The sequence below is a fragment of the Polyodon spathula genome, chromosome 46, assembly GCF_017654505.1.
Source record: "Polyodon spathula isolate WHYD16114869_AA chromosome 46, ASM1765450v1, whole genome shotgun sequence".
In the NCBI taxonomy this organism is placed as follows: Eukaryota; Metazoa; Chordata; class Actinopteri; order Acipenseriformes; family Polyodontidae; genus Polyodon; species Polyodon spathula.
In genome coordinates this window covers 1,674,364-1,695,271 of record NC_054579.1, presented here as the reverse complement: position 1 = coordinate 1,695,271, position 20,908 = coordinate 1,674,364, and the positions used below count along the sequence as shown (strand labels likewise).

At 43.2% G+C, this 20,908-nt stretch overlaps 1 protein-coding gene across 1 annotated transcript; it reads left to right on the top strand.

Annotated features, from left to right (window-relative positions):
• Positions 1 to 187: 187 nt before the first annotated feature.
• On the top strand, positions 188 to 20,844 carry csf2rb (colony stimulating factor 2 receptor subunit beta). Its single transcript, XM_041237846.1, has 13 exons — positions 188 to 359; positions 1,278 to 1,410; positions 2,161 to 2,336; positions 3,775 to 3,926; positions 4,388 to 4,550; positions 8,435 to 8,570; positions 10,184 to 10,335; positions 11,322 to 11,464; positions 12,192 to 12,375; positions 14,851 to 14,938; positions 15,377 to 15,446; positions 16,338 to 16,429; positions 19,363 to 20,844. Exons 1-13 carry the CDS (start codon positions 284 to 286, stop codon positions 20,294 to 20,296), a joined length of 2,499 nt encoding a protein of 832 aa, XP_041093780.1. The 5' UTR covers positions 188 to 283; the 3' UTR covers positions 20,297 to 20,844.
• The last annotated feature ends 64 nt before the right edge of the window (positions 20,845 to 20,908 follow it).

Sequence of the window (20,908 nt, the reverse complement as noted above, 5' to 3'; positions counted from 1 at the left end):
AATGACGCTGATGAAGGCACTAGCTGAAACGCTTGTCTGCTTGACTCAGGTTCTTCTAGTGTCACCTCAATGACACTGATGAAGGCACTAGCTGAAACGCTCGTCTAGTTTACTTTTTGCTTTCTGTCATATTGTGGAGAGTTTGAGGTGATGGCTGATTGCGTTTCCCCCTTCTCTTATAGGTACCAAGTAAAGCCGGATATAGAGAGCTTGAGAGACGACAGCGAGAGAGTCTGTTGATCTTGCGTTGGCACCACTTCCCCTTTCCTGGGTTTGAGGGAAAATGACTGTGATTAAGAGCATCGCTGTCACCCTGATAACACTGTGTGTGATCTGTGGGGCCCACTCACCAGATAAAGGTAGGGTTAATCTCACACCTTTCCACTTGACTAGTTTGGTAAAGTGTTCTGGGTTTAAAAGATAACACATGTAAAAACAAGGCTGAAAATCAAGGGGGCTAGGTGGCTCAGCCAGACCCACAGAGAGACTAGCCTCTCATAATTGCCTTTTACCCTCCTCTGGGGGCCTGGGTTCCACCATGCTACAATCACTACAGCATGGAAAGCTATAAGACAGCAGGAATATACCAGGACAATGTATCCCACAAATACCCTAAATGTAATCGGCATGACTTTGGCATTGGACCATTTTGACAACCTCTGTTTTTCATGACAGATTTAAGGACTGTTTTGTTAAGGACTGTTCAGAGTTGTTCAACCCAAGATAATTCCTTCACATTGCAATTCCCTGTTTGCAGTGAGGGGTTATAATTGCAATTACTGTTACTGGTTCTTATTTATCTCTTGTAAGTATGTGTTAAGGAGCTTTTGCTTGACTTCAGAAACAGCTCTTCATAGTTTCCATAGATTCCATAGATCCAACGTGGGCTAGATCAACCAAAATGCCTTTATAGAAATAAGAGCCAGCGCCATCTAGTGATGTGCCACTATGGATTTTCTTTTGTTTTTCTGGCAGTACACTAGCCGTGCACTAGGTGGCGCTTCCTAATATAAAGATGGTCCAGCCTCCATCACTAAAGGCTATGGCAGGCAGCAAGAATCCCAGAGCTGCTCCTGAACTCATTCTCAAAGCCTTTAGAAAGACTTCTCAAACACTATTGAATAATTGATAGCGACAAGAACCAGTCTAAATGATCGCAAACATACGTAGATAAATGCGGATACCTGCTCTTCAAGATATCCTATTTGTTTTGTGGGCAGTGACAATGTTGCTTGTGCTAATGGAGCTGGTTTTAACTGGTTCTTTGGTGTCCACAGACGGGCTCTTGTCACACAGTCTGCAGTGCTACAATGACTACAAGTCCTACACTGCCTGTACCTGGAGAGAGAGTGTGGAAGCACACAGACTGCGACCCATGAAGCTGTACCACCTCAACTACATAGATACATGGTACTGTGCATATTGGAGAGGCTCCTTATACACACACACATGTACATTTATTAAACCGTCTTGTGATTCCATAAAACACTGTCACGTGACAGATTATAGTTTGCACTATAGTGCCCTAGTCTATATTCATAGCAACGGTCCTTATACTGTATTTCTTCCATAGCAACAGGCTGGTAGAATTTGAACACAGTCTGCTAACTATATCCTAAATGATCTTCAGTGAGAGACAGACAGACAGCGGCACTGCAATGGCTCTGTATTACACTACAATGGTAGCACAAGTATAGGGCAGCTGCAATGGGGTGAGGCTGGTAGAATGGGACCCCAGTGTGCTCACTATACCCTCAATGATCTTCAATGAGAGACAGACAGACAGCGGCACTGCAATGGCTCTGTATTACACTACAATGGTAGCACAAGTATAGGGCAGCTGCAGTGGGGTTACGCTGGTAGAATGGGACCACAGTGTGCTCACTATACCCTAAATGATCTTCAATGAGAGACAGACATACAGCGGCACTGCAATGGCTCTGTATTACACTACAATGGTAGCACAAGTATAGGGCAGCTGCAATGGGGTGAGGCTGGTAGAACGGGACCACAGTGTGCTCACTATACCCTCAATGATCTTCAGTATCATTGCAGGCAGGCAGAGGCACCACATTAGCTATGCAATGGTTCTGCACTATATCTTGGCTGTATCTCATCATTTTCTCTTCCGACTGTCCCATCCCATCTTTTCCCTTGCAGGGATGAGTTGGAATGCAAGCAAACCAGCCCCCTTGAAAACATCTCTGCATCTGTGATTGGCTGGAGTTGCTTGGAGAATGTCACCAGTTTTGCCGTTGGGAAAAAAGAGCAGTACATGTTCAAACCCTCAGTGCCAATTCCAGTGCTGAACAAGAGCGTAAATCTGTCTGAGAATGGTGAGACGCCATGCTTATATACCTGACACTCTGACTCAGCATTGACTTAATGCAATCTGTTAATCCATCCATAGCGGTTTAATATCCAGTTACATGAATTTGATGTTTTCTTGTCTTTATTTACCAGGCTTATTAACTAACATTGTTTTCTAACCATGGTGTCTGCTTCTAAAAAGACTCATAGACTCTGGGGAGGTTTTAGATATGCAGCAATTCTAAAATGCTCATTATAAACCACATGTCAGAAATCAGCCAATCGCAGTGCAGTAGTTGCATCCTTTTGATGACAATTCTTTAAATTTTGATGAACTTGATGCTAATTTCTCCAAAGAAAATATTTACCAAAATTGCTAGAACCTTTAAAAAACCCACGTTGGTCTGCACCATTACACAACTTGGAAGGGGGGTGATAAAAATTATGTTCTATAAAAATACATTTTAATACAGTAATTTAGTACAGTCATAATTGGTGTGATTTATAATAAGTTAATATGTCTTGTGTCTCTTATTGTAAAGGATGTAATTTCACACAGTTTGAGCAGTTTGTACAGCTTTGCTGTTCTCTCACCCACACTGCATGCAACAGAATTTAAATCAAGGGAAGTAATGTTAAAATTGCACAATGCGTTAGTAAGACCTCATCTTGAATATTGTGTTCAGTTCTGGTCATCTCGCTACAAAAAGGATATTGCTGCTCTAGAAAGAGTGCAAAGAAGAGCGAACAGAATTATTCCGGGTTTAAAAGGCATGTCATATGCAGACAGGTTAAAAGAATTGAATCTATTCAGTCTTGAACAAAGAAGACTACGTGGCGACCTAATTCAAGCATTCAAAATTCTAAAAGGTATTGACAGTGTGGACCCAAGGGACTTTTTCAGCCTGAAAAAAGAAACAAGGACCAGGGGTCACAAATGGAGATTAGACAAAGGGGCATTCAGAACAGAAAATAGGAGGCACTTTTTTACACAGAGAATCGTGAGGGTCTGGAATCAACTCCCCAGTAATGTTGTTGAAGCCGACACCCTGGGATCCTTCAAGAAGCTGCTTGATGAGATTCTGTGATCAATAGGCTACTAACAACCAAACGAGCAAGATGGGCCGAATGGCCTCCTCTCGTTTGTAAACTTTCTTATGAATATCTGTTATACAATAAGAGGCACCCAACGTATTAACTTATACACAGGGCTGTTAATAGTTTATAGTTTAAATGCTAGAATTTTTCCTGCACGTTTTAACCATCTTTGTATTCACATAGTAGTACATGTACAGTGTAAGGCATTTGTTCAGTCTAAATATGCTTGTATTCATTCTTTAAATACTGTTCTCATAGTCCTGATCCGAATGCATTTTACTGTGATTTGTGTTTGCTTTGTATTGTACAGTGCTTTGAGAGATTTTTCGTCTCTTCACAAATGTTCTATTATGTGTTATTTTTCAGTCAGACCACGACCCCCGCGTGACCTGCATGCTAACCTGAGCGAAGAAGGGAACATCACCTTGAGCTGGCAGACAGATTACCCGCCCGGCAACCGTCTCCATGGGCGGCTCCAATACCAGATCAGCTACAAGAGGGCCTTCCAGGATTGGCAGGTACCGTGGCAATGCACAGACTGGCAGCCTGAGGGGGTGGGGCTTGAAGAGTGGGCGTGGCCTGCTTAATATTCTGAGAAAACTCAGACTGGATCCTAAATTGCAGCCTATGAGGGTCCCCGAGGTCTCCCCTAGTAAAGGCACAGCTGCATGGTGTAGGTCCTGGCTGTGCAAAGTTTCTGGTATTTGCTGGGAATTCTATAGGTGAGCTTCAACTGGCTCTGGTGCTACCAGGAGTTAATATGGAAAACCGTCAGGGGTTGTTTCACAGCGGCCCCTACTGGTCAAGCAGCTCAAGATGACACCTGCAAGGCTGGCCTTTGCCCTACAGGGGCTGTTAGATCACATCCGCGGTAGAGTGTGGAAAGAGGCAATTGGCTTCAATTCTAAGCTGTTTGGGGATTGTTGCAGTGAAGGCTGGTAATTGGTCATCCTAAATCCATTGATGTTTTTGTCTGCAGAGCTCAGAGCTGGTTCTGATTTCAGAAGACGTGACCCAGTTTGCGTTTGGGACATCACTTCTCATAGCGGGGAGTGAGTATGAGGCGCGAGTGAGAGCCAGGCTTCAAGGTAACGGAAAGTGGAGTGAGTGGAGCCCCCTGGTGGATTGGAAGACTGCAAGAGGTGAGTCTAAAACACAGTATAAACATCTTCGGCAGAAATGAAAAAAAAAAAAAAAATCTTTATTTAAAAAAAAAATCTAGAATTTGTGTTTTATCTGGTTCTCTAAGCTAAACTATTTTTTTAAAATTGACACTACAGTGCAGTCTGTTTATAGGAATCATAAGAATCAACTGCATATAGTGATCAAAACCACTGGGACCAAATCACTCCTATACCAACCAATGTAAAATAATCTGCTTGTAAGAATCAACCAATCTGCTTATAATAATCATGTCGAGGCAGTACGATACTTGATCAAGTGCAATGACGTGGATAGTGCAATGATGCAGGAACACTGCATTGTTTGCAATCAAACGTGACTGCGCCACTGCATTGTGTAGCTATGTTTTTTTTTGTGTTCTCTGCTAGCGAAAATGTGTTTCAATAAAGTCAATACACGTTAATTGAATACGTCCTGAGTGCAGCAGTGTTATTGTGTGATATGCATGTAGACAGTGCGGCATGGTGAGGAGGAGGGGATTGCAATGTTTTCAATCTCCGTTTAATAAAAAAAAAACTGTGAGGTTTGCATCGCAACAGAAAATAAGCAAGCCATAGATGTTTAAATGCAGTGGTAGTCCTGACAGTAAAATACTGTTCTGCAATGTCATTTTAGTTCAAAGGCCATTGCACGTAACACTGCACGACAGTTAGATTAGACACCGTCACAAGATGATTGCTTCTCAAGTATACTGTAGTAAAATAGGATTCTGCAGCCTTGAGTCATAACCGTGATCGTATAACAAGCTGCTTACACACAAGTTTTGATGTATTGTCCTCAGTGATTGAGCACCACTGACATCTGTATACTGCATTTAAACTGGTGATGGCACTACAGAGTGGCCGAGGACAGTGCAGATGTCCAGGCTGGAGTCTTGATTTACAGTTTTAAACCGGTGTTGGTTTTATTTTTCTTATACTGTAGTGACAAAACAACCACTAATAAAACAAACAAAATAAACCTACCTAACAGTACTTCGTGTGGATCAAACACTAGATCTCTTAACTCGAGTTTTGGTTTCTTTTTGTTACTTCTGCTTCCTTACGCCTCTATACCCCCATCACAAAGCTGTCGGCTAAGCCATTTCTATCGAGGTGTCATTAACTTTAACAAGCAGTTAACCAATTGACTATTGTCCATAATTCGTTAAGGAAAGCAGCTGTGGATTTGTCGTGGGCGCGCATACATGCGGGAACTCATGACATCTAGTGGTCAACCCGTTACACTGCAGCCAGGGAACAAGCTCTCATCATTCTCGTTTGATTCTGCACCACAGTAATCAAATCGGTCTGCTTTTAAGAATTATCCGCGTCTAAGAATCAGAACACCCGGGACGGATGTGATTCTTATAAACGGACTGCACTGTATTAAAAAAAACAACAGTAAACACACCTAATTCAGTAATGCGTCACGTATGCGTGCATCACATTTCCCTCCAACCGTTTATCCTCCAGGATCAAGCTTTTCAGCAGCGTTCATTTATTACTGAACAGAGATTAGTTCAGAGATTGTAGGTCCCACCAACGTTTTCTTGCACTGTGTTGTATGTGCTCCGTGCGCTGCCATTGCTGGTAGTGTCAAGTGAGATGTTCAGTGTGTTGATATGTAAATAAATCCTGTTCACCTGCAAGGGGGCCTGTCAACTTTATATGGTCACTGGTTTCTGCTTTCTTCAGTTGAAGAGGTTGTGGTTCTTTGTACTTTGTGCAGAATGTGCCGATATTTCAAAGACAATGCTTTCTGGAACTAATCAGACCAGGTGGCCTAAAGCAAAGGCACCAGGGTGAAGCAGTCTGTCTGTTGAGCTGCATTTCAAAATGCATCTAAACACAGTAAAAGGAGAACCAGTAATAATTTTAAAGTAGCTTCAACCTTACTTTAGTTTTGTTAGTCCCCTTATCTTTTTTTGAAAAGGTGTTCTCAGCATTTGCAGTTACTCAAATAACTGCTCTTCAGTTCTAGTTGCCTGTCATACTGGGTAAGTCTGTGCCGGGAATAAAAACCAACAAAAAAAATGTGCAAAAAATAACTCTATTTTAAAATATAAAAAGCAATTCCCTGTTGCACGAACTGGGTGACAACAGTGTAGTGTAATGTTGTATTTTAGGATGCAATATCTGAGTAAGAAAATAGCAAAATGCCAAAACAAAGGACTTAACGACAGCGTGGTCTCTCCTGTCATCAGATCAGCCTGCCCGCCGCTGCTGTTGTTCAGACCTGAGGATTGTGTTAAAACACGGCGATGCAAAGGTGGACATGCAGCTGCTAACACCAACACTAAGACACGGAGGAGATGAGAGCTTACGTGGAAGCTTCTGTAAATCGAGATTTGGTCTATAAACAAAAATGCTCTCCCTCTTTCTTAATTATAAGATCAGGTATCTTTTTATTTGCAGATGTTGCCCTGTTGCCAGTGATCTGCCCCATGTTTCCATTAGTTGTGCTTCTAATACATCAGTAAGCATTGACGTTAGTATAAAGGCACTTTGACTAATTATACATGCGTACTTGAGTGGCTGCAATAAGAACATCTATAAAATGAGTGTAAACACGATGAAGAGGTAAAGGGACAGTAAACGAAAGAATAAGTGAAAAGTTTAAGTTGCATTGAAAGCATGGGCTCCAAGGATGCCCCCCATTCATTTATTTGTGATCAGTTTTATTACCAAGTGAAAGCACAAGACGACACGTCACCAGACAGACTAGAACTGCAGCACTGCCTGCATGAGGGACAAACTGGACAAAACCTGGAAATGCTGAGCGCCACAAATATGAATACTCATAGATCAAGGGCCTGTTAGTAGAGTGTCTATTCGAAAGCAGTCCTGACAATGATTAGACCGCACAAGGTTAAATATGATGATCAGACTGCACAAGGTTAAATATGATGATCAGACTCCACAAAGTTAAATATGATGATCGGACTGCACAAGGTTAAATATGATGATCGGACTGCACAAGGTTAAATACGATGATCAGACTGCACAAGGTTGAATATGATGATCAGACTGCACAAGGTTGAATATGATGATCAGACTGCACAAGGTTAAATACCTGATCAGACTCCACAAGGTGAAATACCTGATCAGACTGTACAAGGTTAAATAAGACGATCAGACTGCACAATGTTAAATACAATGTATTCAGAGACTGTAATGGAATTGAAGACGTCTCATAACTGTCAACCTGTTCAAGTCTCAAGGAAGTCATTTTGATAGCCTTCATCATTGAGACCTACAAATGACTGATCTTAAAGATTAGCTTGAAATATCACAGTGCTCTTCACCAGTGTGCTCTTCTCTGACACACTCTGTGTATCGATTTCTGCTTCGCTCGTCACATCCTTCAAAAAAGTGTGATGCAGTCCCCTGGCCTCAGTAGAGCACTCAAACATGGCTGCTCTCTCGTGCAACACTGCCCCCTGGTGGATGTAGGAAATATGTAATAATACTAATAGAAACTGACATGATAACATTTCGACATTTCGACATTTCTCAATGTCTGATTGAAGAAATAATGTTTGGCGTAGATTTGCATACGTTTCTGTTATTGTTACCATAAATTAATCCCTGGTGTGTCGGGTGTCTATTATTGTATAAGAGAATTGTGCGCAGTTACGTTTTATACAATAAGAGACACTCTACACACCAGGTATGACCTTATTATAAATCACGCGAATGGAGATTGTACACAGGAATAGTAGCACCCTAGCACTCGTCCATGTGTAAACATTTCAATAGTGTACAGAATCTTACATGTGCAAACTTTCAGTAACTGCAGGGTTGGGTTTCATTTAACATGAACCAGTTAAAAGGCTAAACAGTCTGTGTGTTTTACTATCCAGCGGAGGATGCAAACCCTCAAAACCTACAGTGTGATTCTGATGGACTGCAAGAGGTCACCTGCACGTGGGAGGTCAGGAGAGAGCTGGCAGAATCTTTGAAATTCAACCTTACCTACCGTGATGGCTCCGCGGGAGAGTGAGTATTGCACAGCATCTGAATAGACCTGTCATTAACCGCTAGACTATCCACGCTGACTCCCTCTCTCCCAGTCATTAACCACTAGACTAGCCACACTGACTCCCTCTCTCCCAGTCATTAACCACTAGACTAGCCACACTGGTTCACTCTCTCCCAGTCATTAACCACTAGACTAGCTACACTGGTTCACTCTCTCCCAGTCATTAACCACTAGACTAGCCACACTGGTTCACTCTCTCCCAGTCATTAACCACTAGACTAGCTACACTGGTTCACTCTCTCCCAGTCATTAACCACTAGACTAGCCACACTGGTTCACTCTCTCCCAGTTATTAACCACTAGACTAGCCACACTAACTCCCTCTCTCCCAGTCATTAACCACTAGACTAGCCACACTGACTCCCTCTCTCCCAGTCATTAACCACTAGACTAGCCACACTGACTCCCTCTCTCCCAGTCATTAACCACTAGACTAGCCACACTGACTCCCTCTCTCCCAGTCATTAACCACTAGACTAGCCACACTGACTCCCTCTCTCCCAGTCATTAACCACTAGACTAGCCACACTCCCAGTCATTAACCACTAGACTAGCCACACTGGTTCCCTCTCTCCCAGTCATTAACCACTAGACTAGCCACACTGGTTCCCTCTCTCCCAGTTATTAACCCCTAGAGCCACACTGCTTCCCTCTCTCCCAGTCATTAACCACTAGACTAGCCACACTGGTTCCCTCTCTCCCAGTCATTAACCCTAGACTAGCCACACTGGTTCCCTCTCTCCCAGTTATTAACCACTAGACTAGCCACACTGCTTCCCTCTCTCCCAGTCATTCACCCTAGACTAGCCACACTCCCTCCCTCTCTCCCAGTCTTAACCACTAGACTAGCCACACTGCTTCCCTCCCAGTCCACGCTGCTTCCCTCCCAGTCCCTCCTCATCTCTAACCCCTAGAGCCACGCTGCTTCCCTCCCAGTCCCTCCTCATCTCTAACCCCTAGAGCCACGCTGCTTCCCTCCCAGTCCCTCCTCAGCCACCGCTAGCCACACTGCTTCCCTCCCAGTCCCTCCTCAGCTTAACCCCTAGAGCCACGCTGCTTCCCTCCCAGTCCCTCCTCATCTCTAACCCCTAGAGCCACGCTGCTTCCCTCCCAGTCCCTCCTCATCTCTAACCCCTAGAGCCACCCTGCTTCCCTCCCAGTCCCTCCTCATAGCTCCGCTGCTTCCCTCCCAGAGCCACGCCACGCTGCTTCCCTCCCAGTCCCTCCTCATCTCTAACCCCTAGAGCCACGCTGCTTCCCTCCCAGTCCCTCCTCATCTCTAACCCCTAGAGCCACGCTGCTTCCCTCCCAGTCCCTCCTCAGAGCCACGCTGCTTCCCTCCCAGTGCTTCCCTCCCAGTCCCTCCTCATCTCTAACCCCTAGAGCCACCCTGCTTCCCTCCCAGTCCCTCCTCATCTCTAACCCCTAGAGCCACGCTGCTTCCCTCCCAGTCCCTCCTCATCCAAGAGCCACGCTGCTGAGCCCAGAGAGCCATTTCTTACTGTGTGCTTTGCTCCCAGAAGGTGTGCTGCTTCCCTCCCAGTCCCTCATCTCAACCAGAAGCAGTGAGAGAGAAGGTGTGCAGTCCAGAAGCAGTGAGATCCAATCCAGAAGAGCCAGTCGTCCTCTTTCAGTGCAAATTCCCCACAACGAATTTCTCTGAGGTCCTGATCAGCGTGAAACCAGCAGAAGAGCGCAAGGAGATCATAGCCAGCCATAACAGTGAGCTTCCAGCCCTTCCAATCAGGCATCTGAATGCACAGGACAGATCAGCACTAATACATTACTCTCTATGAATCAGAGACTTGGATAACGCTGGGGGTCACAGTCTTTATCACCACTTTACAGATTGATGGATTATGTAAAAACGTGTTCACCGCTTGACTGTACTTAACCTGTTATAAACAGGGCATCAGTAGAAGGCAGTATTGCACTGCACTCAATGGTCCTCATTGGTTTGGTATACCTAAAACCGCCCGTCAGTGAAATAGCACATACACGACTTTAATCCACCCCTTGTTGTGGGAGAGAAGGAAAACAAAAGCAATCAAGCGAACCAAGAAAACATTAGTGTGAAGGAGAGGAAGAACTAAGACCTAGGGAGAAAGTTGCAATTAGTGTGAATTAACATGGTTTAAGTTAATCAGTATTATCTGGATCATTTTCAGCCAAAAATCATCTTAAAAAAATCAGTGCTGGGTATCATATAATTTACGTGTCCCCACTTGTTGCTACAACTGTTCAAATAACGTACCTGTCATTTTTCTGTTCATTGTTAACAACCTCACCACTTTTTACACCTATAGCTTCTAAATGTCCGCTCTAGAGCACTGTTAGTGGAAGGATTATTGCCCACATGGTCAGGTAAGACAGCAATAATGATCCAAAAGTTGTCAGGATGTTGACAATGAACAGAAAAATGACAGGTACATTATTTAAACAGTTGGGGATGTATAACGCTGTATTTTTTGGAACCCGGCTACTTGCTGTTAAGGAGAGTATGTATTCAGGAAACACACTTATTATTTATTCCACTCTGTGAACTACAGTGAGCTAAGCTGTGTTTTTGATCTTGTATCGTGATACACATGACACAGACCTGTATTACGATATGATATTTTATGCAGAATGCATTGTTACAGCCCTAACTCTAATGCATGTACGTGTGTAAAGGATTATGGCTAGCTCTGTCTCTCTTCCTCTTCCAGTTAAGCCCTGGCCTCCGACCAACGTCTCTGTTCAGCTGGTGAACAAAGATTTTGTTCTGAGCTGGAAAGCCGTTCCTCTGAAGTACTCGTTCATCCGGACGAAAACTGAAATCCGCTACAAGCCAGCCGAGGATGCCTGGGAGGTAACGAACTGGCCTCTTTGAAGAGACGGGCTCCAGTTATTGTGCATTGGAGTTTAAAGTGGGCAAAACTTGCGTGAAAATGGAAATCTGTGCCTTAATTTGAAGGAAGCAAGTTGCTGTGCCTCACGCATTTTTAACGGTTGTAGCTCTCAGAGTGCGGAAAGCAGGATGTTTGTGCCCTTGGTCTGATTTCTTGTAGTCCGACCTTGGAATTATGAATGACCGTTTTGAGGTTATGAATGAAAGGGTACAAAGGCTATCATTTGAGTCATGTATACTGGAATAGAGAAAATGTATCATAGTAAAAGCACAGCAAAATGTAGAACAGTGATAACTAAAGCACAGGGAAGCATTGTAAAGCACAGAGAGGTCTGGTAAAGCATAGGGAAGCATTGTAAAGCAGTGAGAGGTCTGTTAAAGCATAGGGAAGCATTGTACAGCACAGAGAGGAATGGTAAAGCATAGGGAAGTATTGTAATACACAGACTGGTCTGGTAAAGCATAGGGAAGTATTGTAAAGCACAAAGAAGTCTGATAAAGCTTCTGCCCCGATAGAACGTCTTTTTACAAAAGTACGTGAAAGTCATCAAAATCGAACTCCAGAATCATTTTGTTTTTAAGCACAGTAAACAGATCAGACAGAAGGATTTGGTAAATTCTTGAGTGGCTCGATCTGGGTTAGGGGAATAATACTGGAATCCAGTCTAATGGTTGCACTGTGTTCTAGGCAGCGTATGTTGTAGAGGCCTTGCAGGGGGCTTCCAGTCACTCCCTCTCAGCGGAGAAGCTCCGCCCCTCCACCAGGTACACCGCGGAGGTGAGGATGACCACCGTCCCCACAAACTGTCCGATCTGCTACAAGGGGCTGTGGAGCGACTGGAGCCAGGAGGTCAGCTGGGAGACACAGGCAGGTCAGAGGCATCCCATTTCTGACTGGTGACCTTCTCATCTGTATTCCCGTTTGCATTTATACCAACACAAACTCACACTAGCCCTTCTGCTGCACCCAGTCCTGGGGTCCAGAACTCCCCTCAATGAAGTCTAGTATTATTAATATTGAAATTATCAGGAGCCAGGAGTTTGAGCAGGGTTAGAAACTCACACTAGCCCTGCTGCTGCTGCACCCAGTCCTGGGGTTCAGAACTCCCGTCAATGAAGTCTAGTATTATTAATATTGAAATGATCAGGAGCCAGGAGTTTGAGCAGGGTTAGCCCTGCTGCTGCACCCAAGATTTCAGAACTACCATCAATCAGTAATATTATTAAATCCTTCAGCGACCAGGAGTTTTAGCCATCCCTGTAAAACATGTTCCTTCCCTTATAGTCCTGGCACCTGTTTCAATAATATACCTGAACAAGGGGAGTTCTGAGCCCCAGGACTGGGTGCAGCAGGGTTAGTGGAAGTTTATAACCCTGCTTTCCCTTTTCTGTTCCCATTCCTTTTTCCGTTCCCTCTCTATTCAGTTTTGTTTTTGGAGTTCTAATCAGGGAATAGCAGGATTTAGCCCAGCCTGGCCAGTCGTGTTGGCCTGGATTGGGATTTATCCAGTACCTCAGAGATATAGGAGACAGTGTGGTCCAGTGGTTAAAGTCCAGGGCAATTCAAATCCCACCTCTGCCACTGACTGACTCACTGTGTGACCCTGAGCAAGTCACTTGATGATGATGATGGTGACGATGATGACGGTGATGGTGATGATGATGATGATGACGGTGATGATGACGATGACGACGACGACGATGACGGTGATGATGATGATGACGGTGATGATGACGATGATGCACTACTTAATAGAGTGCATACAATGCACTATTAAGACCTCATCTTGAATACTGTGTGCAGTTCTGGTCACCTTGCTATAAAAAAGATATTGCTGCTCTAGAAAGAGTGCAAAGAAGAGCGACCAGAATTATTCCGGGCTTAAAAGGCATGTCATATGCAGACAGGCTAAAATAACTGAATCTGTTCAGTCTTGAACAAAGAAGACTACGTGGCGACCTAATTCAAGCATTCAAAATTCTAAAAGGTATTGACAGTGTCGACCCAAGGGACTTTTTCAGCCTGAAAAAAGAAACAAGGACCAGGGGTCACAAATGGAGATTAGACAAAGGGGCATTCAGAACAGAAAATAGGAGGCACTTTTTTACACAGAGAATTGTGAGGGTCTGGAATCAACTCCCCAGTAATGTTGTTAAAGCTGACACCCTGGGATCCTTCAAGAAGCTGCTTGATGAGAGTCTGGGATCAATAAGCTACTAACAACCAAACGAGCATTAATTGTAGATTAACGTTCACTTTTTAGCCGGAATGGTGCTTTTTATCAAGCGTCCTGCTTTCTAAAGATAAGATATACAAATGGTAAATCGTTCATTATATATTCTCTTAGAAATTCCCATTTTACTAAGTACTTAATTAAAAACATGTGTAGACTGACCTATTTCATGGAACAAGAGAGCCATCTACTGGTCGTACAAGGATACTCTCTCTTTATCCCTCCTTCCAGAAAGCCTCTAACACTTCATTTTTATATCAAAGTTCATTCCATATTTGAAATTGCCTAGTCCATGTCCAGCATATCCCCACGTTCCCAGCAGGATTCAACTTCTGTGCCGGGTTCAGCTCTGGTTGGTTCTGAAAATACCATCACAGGTCTCTTTATCCAAAGTTTAGCATCACAGGTGTGAGACGCCATCTTCCTCACTTCGTACCTACAAGATACTTGGACACGTTTAGCTGAGACACCTTCTACACGTTCCAATTTACCTAGATGTGCCCATTTCACTAAGTGACCTCCTTCACAACTCATGCACTCAATCCTCTTAATATCTTTTGGGTTTACATTTAAATGAGAGAAAGAAACTCCTGTAGGATCATTGCATTCAAACAAGATTCTACAGTGTTTAGCCAAATGACTGCAGGCTGGACAAAGTCTGGGCCCAGTCACTGATGACTTGCTTTGGCACATATTACATGCACATAACAAGAGGATTATGTTTTAATTTATGTGTCAGGGTTACTTCTGCACCGTGACAACAGTTCTGGATCTGTACACATTGTTACTATACATTTCTTTCTGCTCACACTTTGCAAGGTATGCCTTCCATCCAGAATACTGAAGAAGACCAAAACTCACAGTTATTCATATTTTCTGGTATCCAATTACTGTTCTGCCTCACATCATCAGTTGGCAGACGCAATACAACTGAATCTGAATCAGTTGACGAACCATGAGCCTTACCTACGGAGATCCTCCATGCAAAGGGATTCAATGTTCAAGGGATTCAATGTCAAACCAGCCTAGCAGATTCAGCATCACTTGTGACACCGTCTAGGTATTCCCTTCCCCCTGTCACTGTGTAACGTCTACCCTGTTCTTGCACTGCAGAGTTCATGATTCCAGCCTATCTGGCCATGCTGCTGTTTTCCATTGCTGTTCCTGTTGCGTTGGTGTATGGATACAAGACATGCAAACGGTCAGTAAAATAAAGAGTGATGTAACCCAGGCAACCATCCTCCAGCTTAACTATGTACCAAATTCATCTTCTTTAGATTCACGTTGTAGATCACTGTTTGTTTCAGTCGTCACGTATTGATCACTAGGCTTAGCAATTTACAGCACCTCTGTGGTCTCAGTAGAGCTGTGAAACACATCTCTCTAAGTACAGCTGGTACACCAGAGTGCAACCACTAATCTGTCCCCCTGCAACACTAAGAAATACATCAGTTAAACATAGAGTAAATGTGGGGGAAAAAAACTTGTAAGGAGTGTTGCAAGGGGATAGGGTAATGGTTCCACTTTGGGTATTTTTTAAAGGGCGCAGTGATGTCGCTAATCAGAGGTAAGGATGGATTTAGAAGCCTCTGCTAACATTCTTTAATATCCTGAGCGGTGGTGTCTCATTGTGTTTCAGGTTGAAGAATAACTGGGACATCACGATTCCCAGCCCTCTAAACAGCAAGGTCCTGGCAGACAGACACGGGGTAAGCCTTCCTCTCATTGTCTCAATTTCCAATGGAAAGAGGCACTGTATTATTAGAAGGACAGGGTGAGCGATTGCCTTCATTGATCCTTATTTTTTTTAGTTTGTTTTGTTTCAGACTCCTCTCGCTCTCGCTCTCTCCACTACTCTCTGCCCCGTGCAGCCAATCTGCAGCTCTTTTGTATTCTGGCCGAGGGGTTAACTAGCTAGTTGTCATCTTATTACCCCTCAGCCAGAGTCTGCACGAGTTTAATAAGGATTCGCGACTGTCAGCTAATGAAATACTCAGTAGCTGATCGTCACGCATCTTCACGAGGTTCTAAAAACGCCACAAAACGATAATAGGTAATGGTGGCGGCTTTCTTCCGCGCTGCAACACTAATGCAATAAGTCATAATGCAATAAATAATAACGGGACACATATACTGTATACAAAGGGGGCGGGCACCTTGAGCGCATGTGAGGTTTTCAGTTTCTTCTGTATGTAGACAGTACACCTTTGTGTCTTAATATTTGGTAAAAAGCTTAATTCTAGATTTTGTTAGTGGTTCTGTTACAGGTGGTGTCCAGTAAAAGTAAGCCCTTTCAATGCCACATTGTTTTAAACTCTAGTCATACCAATGATTCAGACCGCATTCTTTCACATGGAGTCTTTTTGTTTGGTACACTGCTGTATTCTATGATTCTATTAATAAGGAGATTGTGACATATTTCTATTACAGTTGGTGTCCAGTAGAACCTTTTCATTGCCACAGTTTTAGCCGTAAGCAGTGAGAGACCCCCTTGCAACGCCTGTAAAGGAAAGCTTTTCAATGAAAACAACGCTTTTTTAAAGAGTGTCTCTGATCTGAAAATGCTCTGTTTCTACGTGTTTCTCTGGGTCTCTCCACAGGCAGCCCATGGTCCTCTCCTGTTCTCTCAGGACAGTATGGAGGACGCCTGCATCAGCAAGGTGCAGATCTTGGAGTGTCCTCTAGCCTCATGGTACGGACATGCATATTATACACTGACTGAGCGGCTCGGTTAGGTTTTGAAATACCACAGTGAACTAAGCGTTTGCATTGCTTAGATTCACTTTGTATGTACTGTTCTGTTTTAAGGAATACGCCAGTATGAAACACCTATTTATTAGATGACTCATGTTTACATACAGCGTTGCAAATCACAGTGAAGTATTATCCAAAATTCCAGTACGTCTTGTCCTGTGTACAGATGTCATCCTGTGTATAGAACACCGCACCTAATTCCAATGTTTTTTTAAATAATTAAAAAAAAGCACACATTCTGTGGTTTATCTAGCCAATGTAGAGTGCTGACACAGATCAAGCTGCAGGGAACACATTGTGGCAACAGGGGGCGCTGTTGAATCCCATGTGTGCATATCACACACACACACACGCGCTAGCTTGTTTTGCATTGTATCATGCAGTGATGTTAACGTGTTGTGGGTTTTTGTTTTATTTATTATGACCTCAATGCAGCTCTCTACCTTGAGTGGATATGTCCCCAGGCATCTTCACGCCAGCTCTGTATATTAAACTGTAATGAGGCTGGTGTTTTCATTAGCAGTGTGATAAAGTAGAATCTGATTTTATGTACCTGTTTTATGGTGACACGCAGACGTTGGAGTGAAATAATAAAGTATAGACTGAAAACTAAGAAGCAAAAATGCAATTCCGTGGTTCCTCCACTAGAGGGTGATCCATCACTTTTTAAACGTAACAGCAGTGTGCATCAAGCTTATCCAGACAGCTTTCCTGCATTCCAGTATCTATATACTTTTTCTGTTTTTATTTCTACATATTTTTCCAGCATACATAAAATGGCAAAATAATTGTAAAATCGATTTAAACAGAAAAACTTGAAGCAATAGAAAATAAATAGTATCATATAGTACAAATACTAAAAACAATCAAATAAGTCGATGTTTTCGCTGTAGTTGAGTTGAAATTATTTTAGTATTTCGAGTTTGTTGTAGTTATGGACGAAATACCATATACATAAACTACAGTGGTTTTATATGGGTGAAAAAATTATCAATTTATGTCTTAATCTGTAGTGTATGGTGACATATCCTGCGGCAATGGAGCAGTTTGATTGGTTGAAAAGGTTGTGTTGGTGTATAATTTTCAACTTCTATCTGTGTTACTCCAATAACTACATTTTCACAAAAATAATAACTGGAATGCGGTAGAAAGCCACACACAAGCACGAGCCACAAGTTCCAGAACCCTACTGAAACGTGTCGAAGCCACTCAAATGAACTCCTGTTAGCGGCCCCAGATTCCAGTTTGAGGCAGTGAGCAGAGATCTGTGATCTTTAATGCATCATGTATGAGTGTCTCTGTTTTGTGAGAGGTGTCATTTCACTACGGTTTCTGGCTGCTCAAACTGTGTGAAATGACTCTTGAGAGACGTCTCAGTACACGTGACAGCCTACTCACGACAGACTCACTTATTATAAATTTCAAAACATTTTTCTAAAACATACCTTTTATCCCTTGTAGGGCTGTAACTAAGGGTACATTTGCACCTTCAAAGGTTCGGAATACATTGCCGTTGGGACTCATTTGCATAATTTACTGGTGACGTCACTATAGCTACTTGTTTATATTTGATTTCAATATTACATTATATAGAACAGTAATCATGCTTTTATAATTTAAAGAAAAATAGAAATATATTTCTTGTGTACACATAATTGAGGCTGCTTGCGAGTAAGTTTGCATTGCAGCAGCACTAACTCCAGAGGACTGAGGCAGAACAAACTTAATTTAACAGTCACCGTACTAAGCAGCTTATCAGTTAATCACATTTTACTATGACTACTACCACCACTAATAATAATAATAATAATAATATGAAATTACTCTTGTCAAGTGATTCCAGAGATTGGTTATGCCACGATACAAGTCGCTTGCACAGTGTGCATTTACTTTTTTGGGGGCATTTAACCAAACAAAATCCCACACAGCACAGGGGTTTAGATGAAGAATGAAGAAATTTGCCTCTGGTTAACATGAGCTGGAGGGGGGAGGGGCGGACGGTGCTCAGTTTTTTCGAAATTAAAATGATTAGTGTTAGCGTATATATTTTTTATGTTTCAAACATATTCTACCATAGTTTAAGTAATATGCATTGTTCAAATAAAAAGGTTGGATTTAGCATCGGAGAGAGATTGTGATTAACAGTATTCACACGTTGTAAAAATGATTTCTGTTAACAGAAAAAGAAACAAAAACACTCACGCAGTGCGTGAAGGGCGTCCGACGAACATTCGAAGGTTTAAAACAATCTTCGAATTCCTGGCTAGCGAACGAACCTTCGATCCTTCTAATACAGCCCTAACCCCAAGTAGCCTGCAGGTGCTGTGTCGTGGTGGTGTCATGCACAAACAAAAGTGCAGCCAGAGAAACGTGTATTTTTAAAAGTTTGAAGAGATTTCAGTAATGTTTTCTCAAGAGAAACGAGTGTCAGGTTCTTTGAAGTTTAAAAAAAAGAGTAATAGGGTGATCCGTTTTACAACGGCTCATTTAGGAGGCTGTGCGGTCCAGTGGTTGTAGAAACGGCCTTGTAACCAGGAGGTCCCTGGTTCAAATCCCAGCTCAGCCCCTGACTCACTGTGTGTGACCCCGAGCAAGTCACTGAACCTCCTTGTGCTACCTCTTTCGGGTGAGACGTTGTTGTAAACGACTCTGCAGCTGACGCACAGTTCACACACCCGAGTATCTTGTAAAGCGGTTTGTGATGGTGGTCGACTATGAAAGGAGCTATATAAAAAATTAAGATTTTGTGGTCCTCTGTGCATGGGATGACCTCTGAACACAGGGTAAGAAGTACTGGAAGTTTGGCAGATACTCTGATTGGTTGAGTTCTGATATGTGATGTATAATCTAGCGCTGGTCTGTCTTCCACAGGACTGAGGAGATGATGATTGAAGACGGGCTGTACCAACAGTTTGCAGGGAAGGACTTCACAGTGAAGAGCCTGGTTAAGGCACTGGCCTACTGGCCGCTGAACGACCAACACTCTCATACTCTCACAAAAGAGAGCTCATCTTTTCATTTCAGCGGGCCCTACATCCTGTGTCCACGCTCCAGTTCTCTTCCAGATGTGATCCTAGCATCCGGACGGGATTCAGAAGTAAACAGAGGAACTAGAGTGGGATACGTCTCCACCCAACCTCAGGTACCTCACCAGAGCCTGTCCCTCATTGTGGGAAGCCTTTCTGAGATTCCTCACAAGATAAACGGGTACATCGATGGTTCTTTACTGACGGGAGCAAGCAGAGCAGAATCGGAAGAGTTGAACCCAGAAAAGGGGAACGTTGATTCTTCGGGTTACGTCCCTGCTGCGGATTTGTTTCAAGGACCTCCGAATGGATTTCCTCTTAAGCCGGAAGTTCAGTGCATTGGGGATTCGGCTTTCCAAGATGGGTATATTCTCGGACCCCTTCCTGATTTGGACTTGCCAGGGAAGGCTGCAGATCTTTCAGGGTCGGATGTGGGCGAGAGGGTTCCTGAGGCGATGGGGAGCTGTGAGGCTAACCGGCCTTCGATCTCACTTCCAGACAGCATCATCCAGAGTCATCCAACCCAACCAGATGGGTATGTAGGAGAGAAGGACTGCCTCTCGCAACCAGACCTCCCCACCGCGCCTCTTCTTATGAAGCAGGTTGGGGACTATTGTTTCATCCCGGACCCCCAGGGACGAGACTGGGGTTCATCTCCACCTTCTGGGGTCTACGTTCCCAATCCTGCCTCCTGCACCAATCCTGAGAAAGGACACCCCAAGCAAAGCAAGCCTGTGACTAATCCCTATGTGGTGCTGGACAAAACCTTTAGGTGTTGAGTGCTTTCTCTACCTACTTTCATAGCGCGGGACCAACCCACCACACGTCATATACACATATATACAGCTTTCTGCTCCAAACTCAGAAGCTTTTATTTTTGTTTAGAAGGGAAACATTTACAGAATAAAGATACCAAACCAGAAATAGTGTGGGGACTTTGTAAATAGGCTTAAGTTGTTTTTTGAAATGGTTTTAAAATTGTAATGTTACTGTTCTGATGATGTTTTGGAGTAATTCGCTTTGAGAATCTAACCCATATAGTACAGGGGTACACTGATGAAGGCACTAGCCAATAGGTGGGTCTTCTTGACTGGTCAGGTGACCCACTTACCTTCTCATAACTTGCAGAAATACTAAAACAAAAACTTAGAACACGTTTTGACTAGACTTTAACAATGTTACTAATTTTTTTTTTTTATCTACATGAGTTTTACGCAAACAAAACTAAACATTTTAGCCTGCAATAATTTCTCTCCTAAACTGTTCTCCTTGTGTGTGGACACACTGCATTGTATGAAGAATAATGCGCTTACAGTATTTAATTAAATGGAGATTATTTAAGATTTTATTACATTTTTTTTGTGAAACCTTTTTAACAGACATGTTAATAT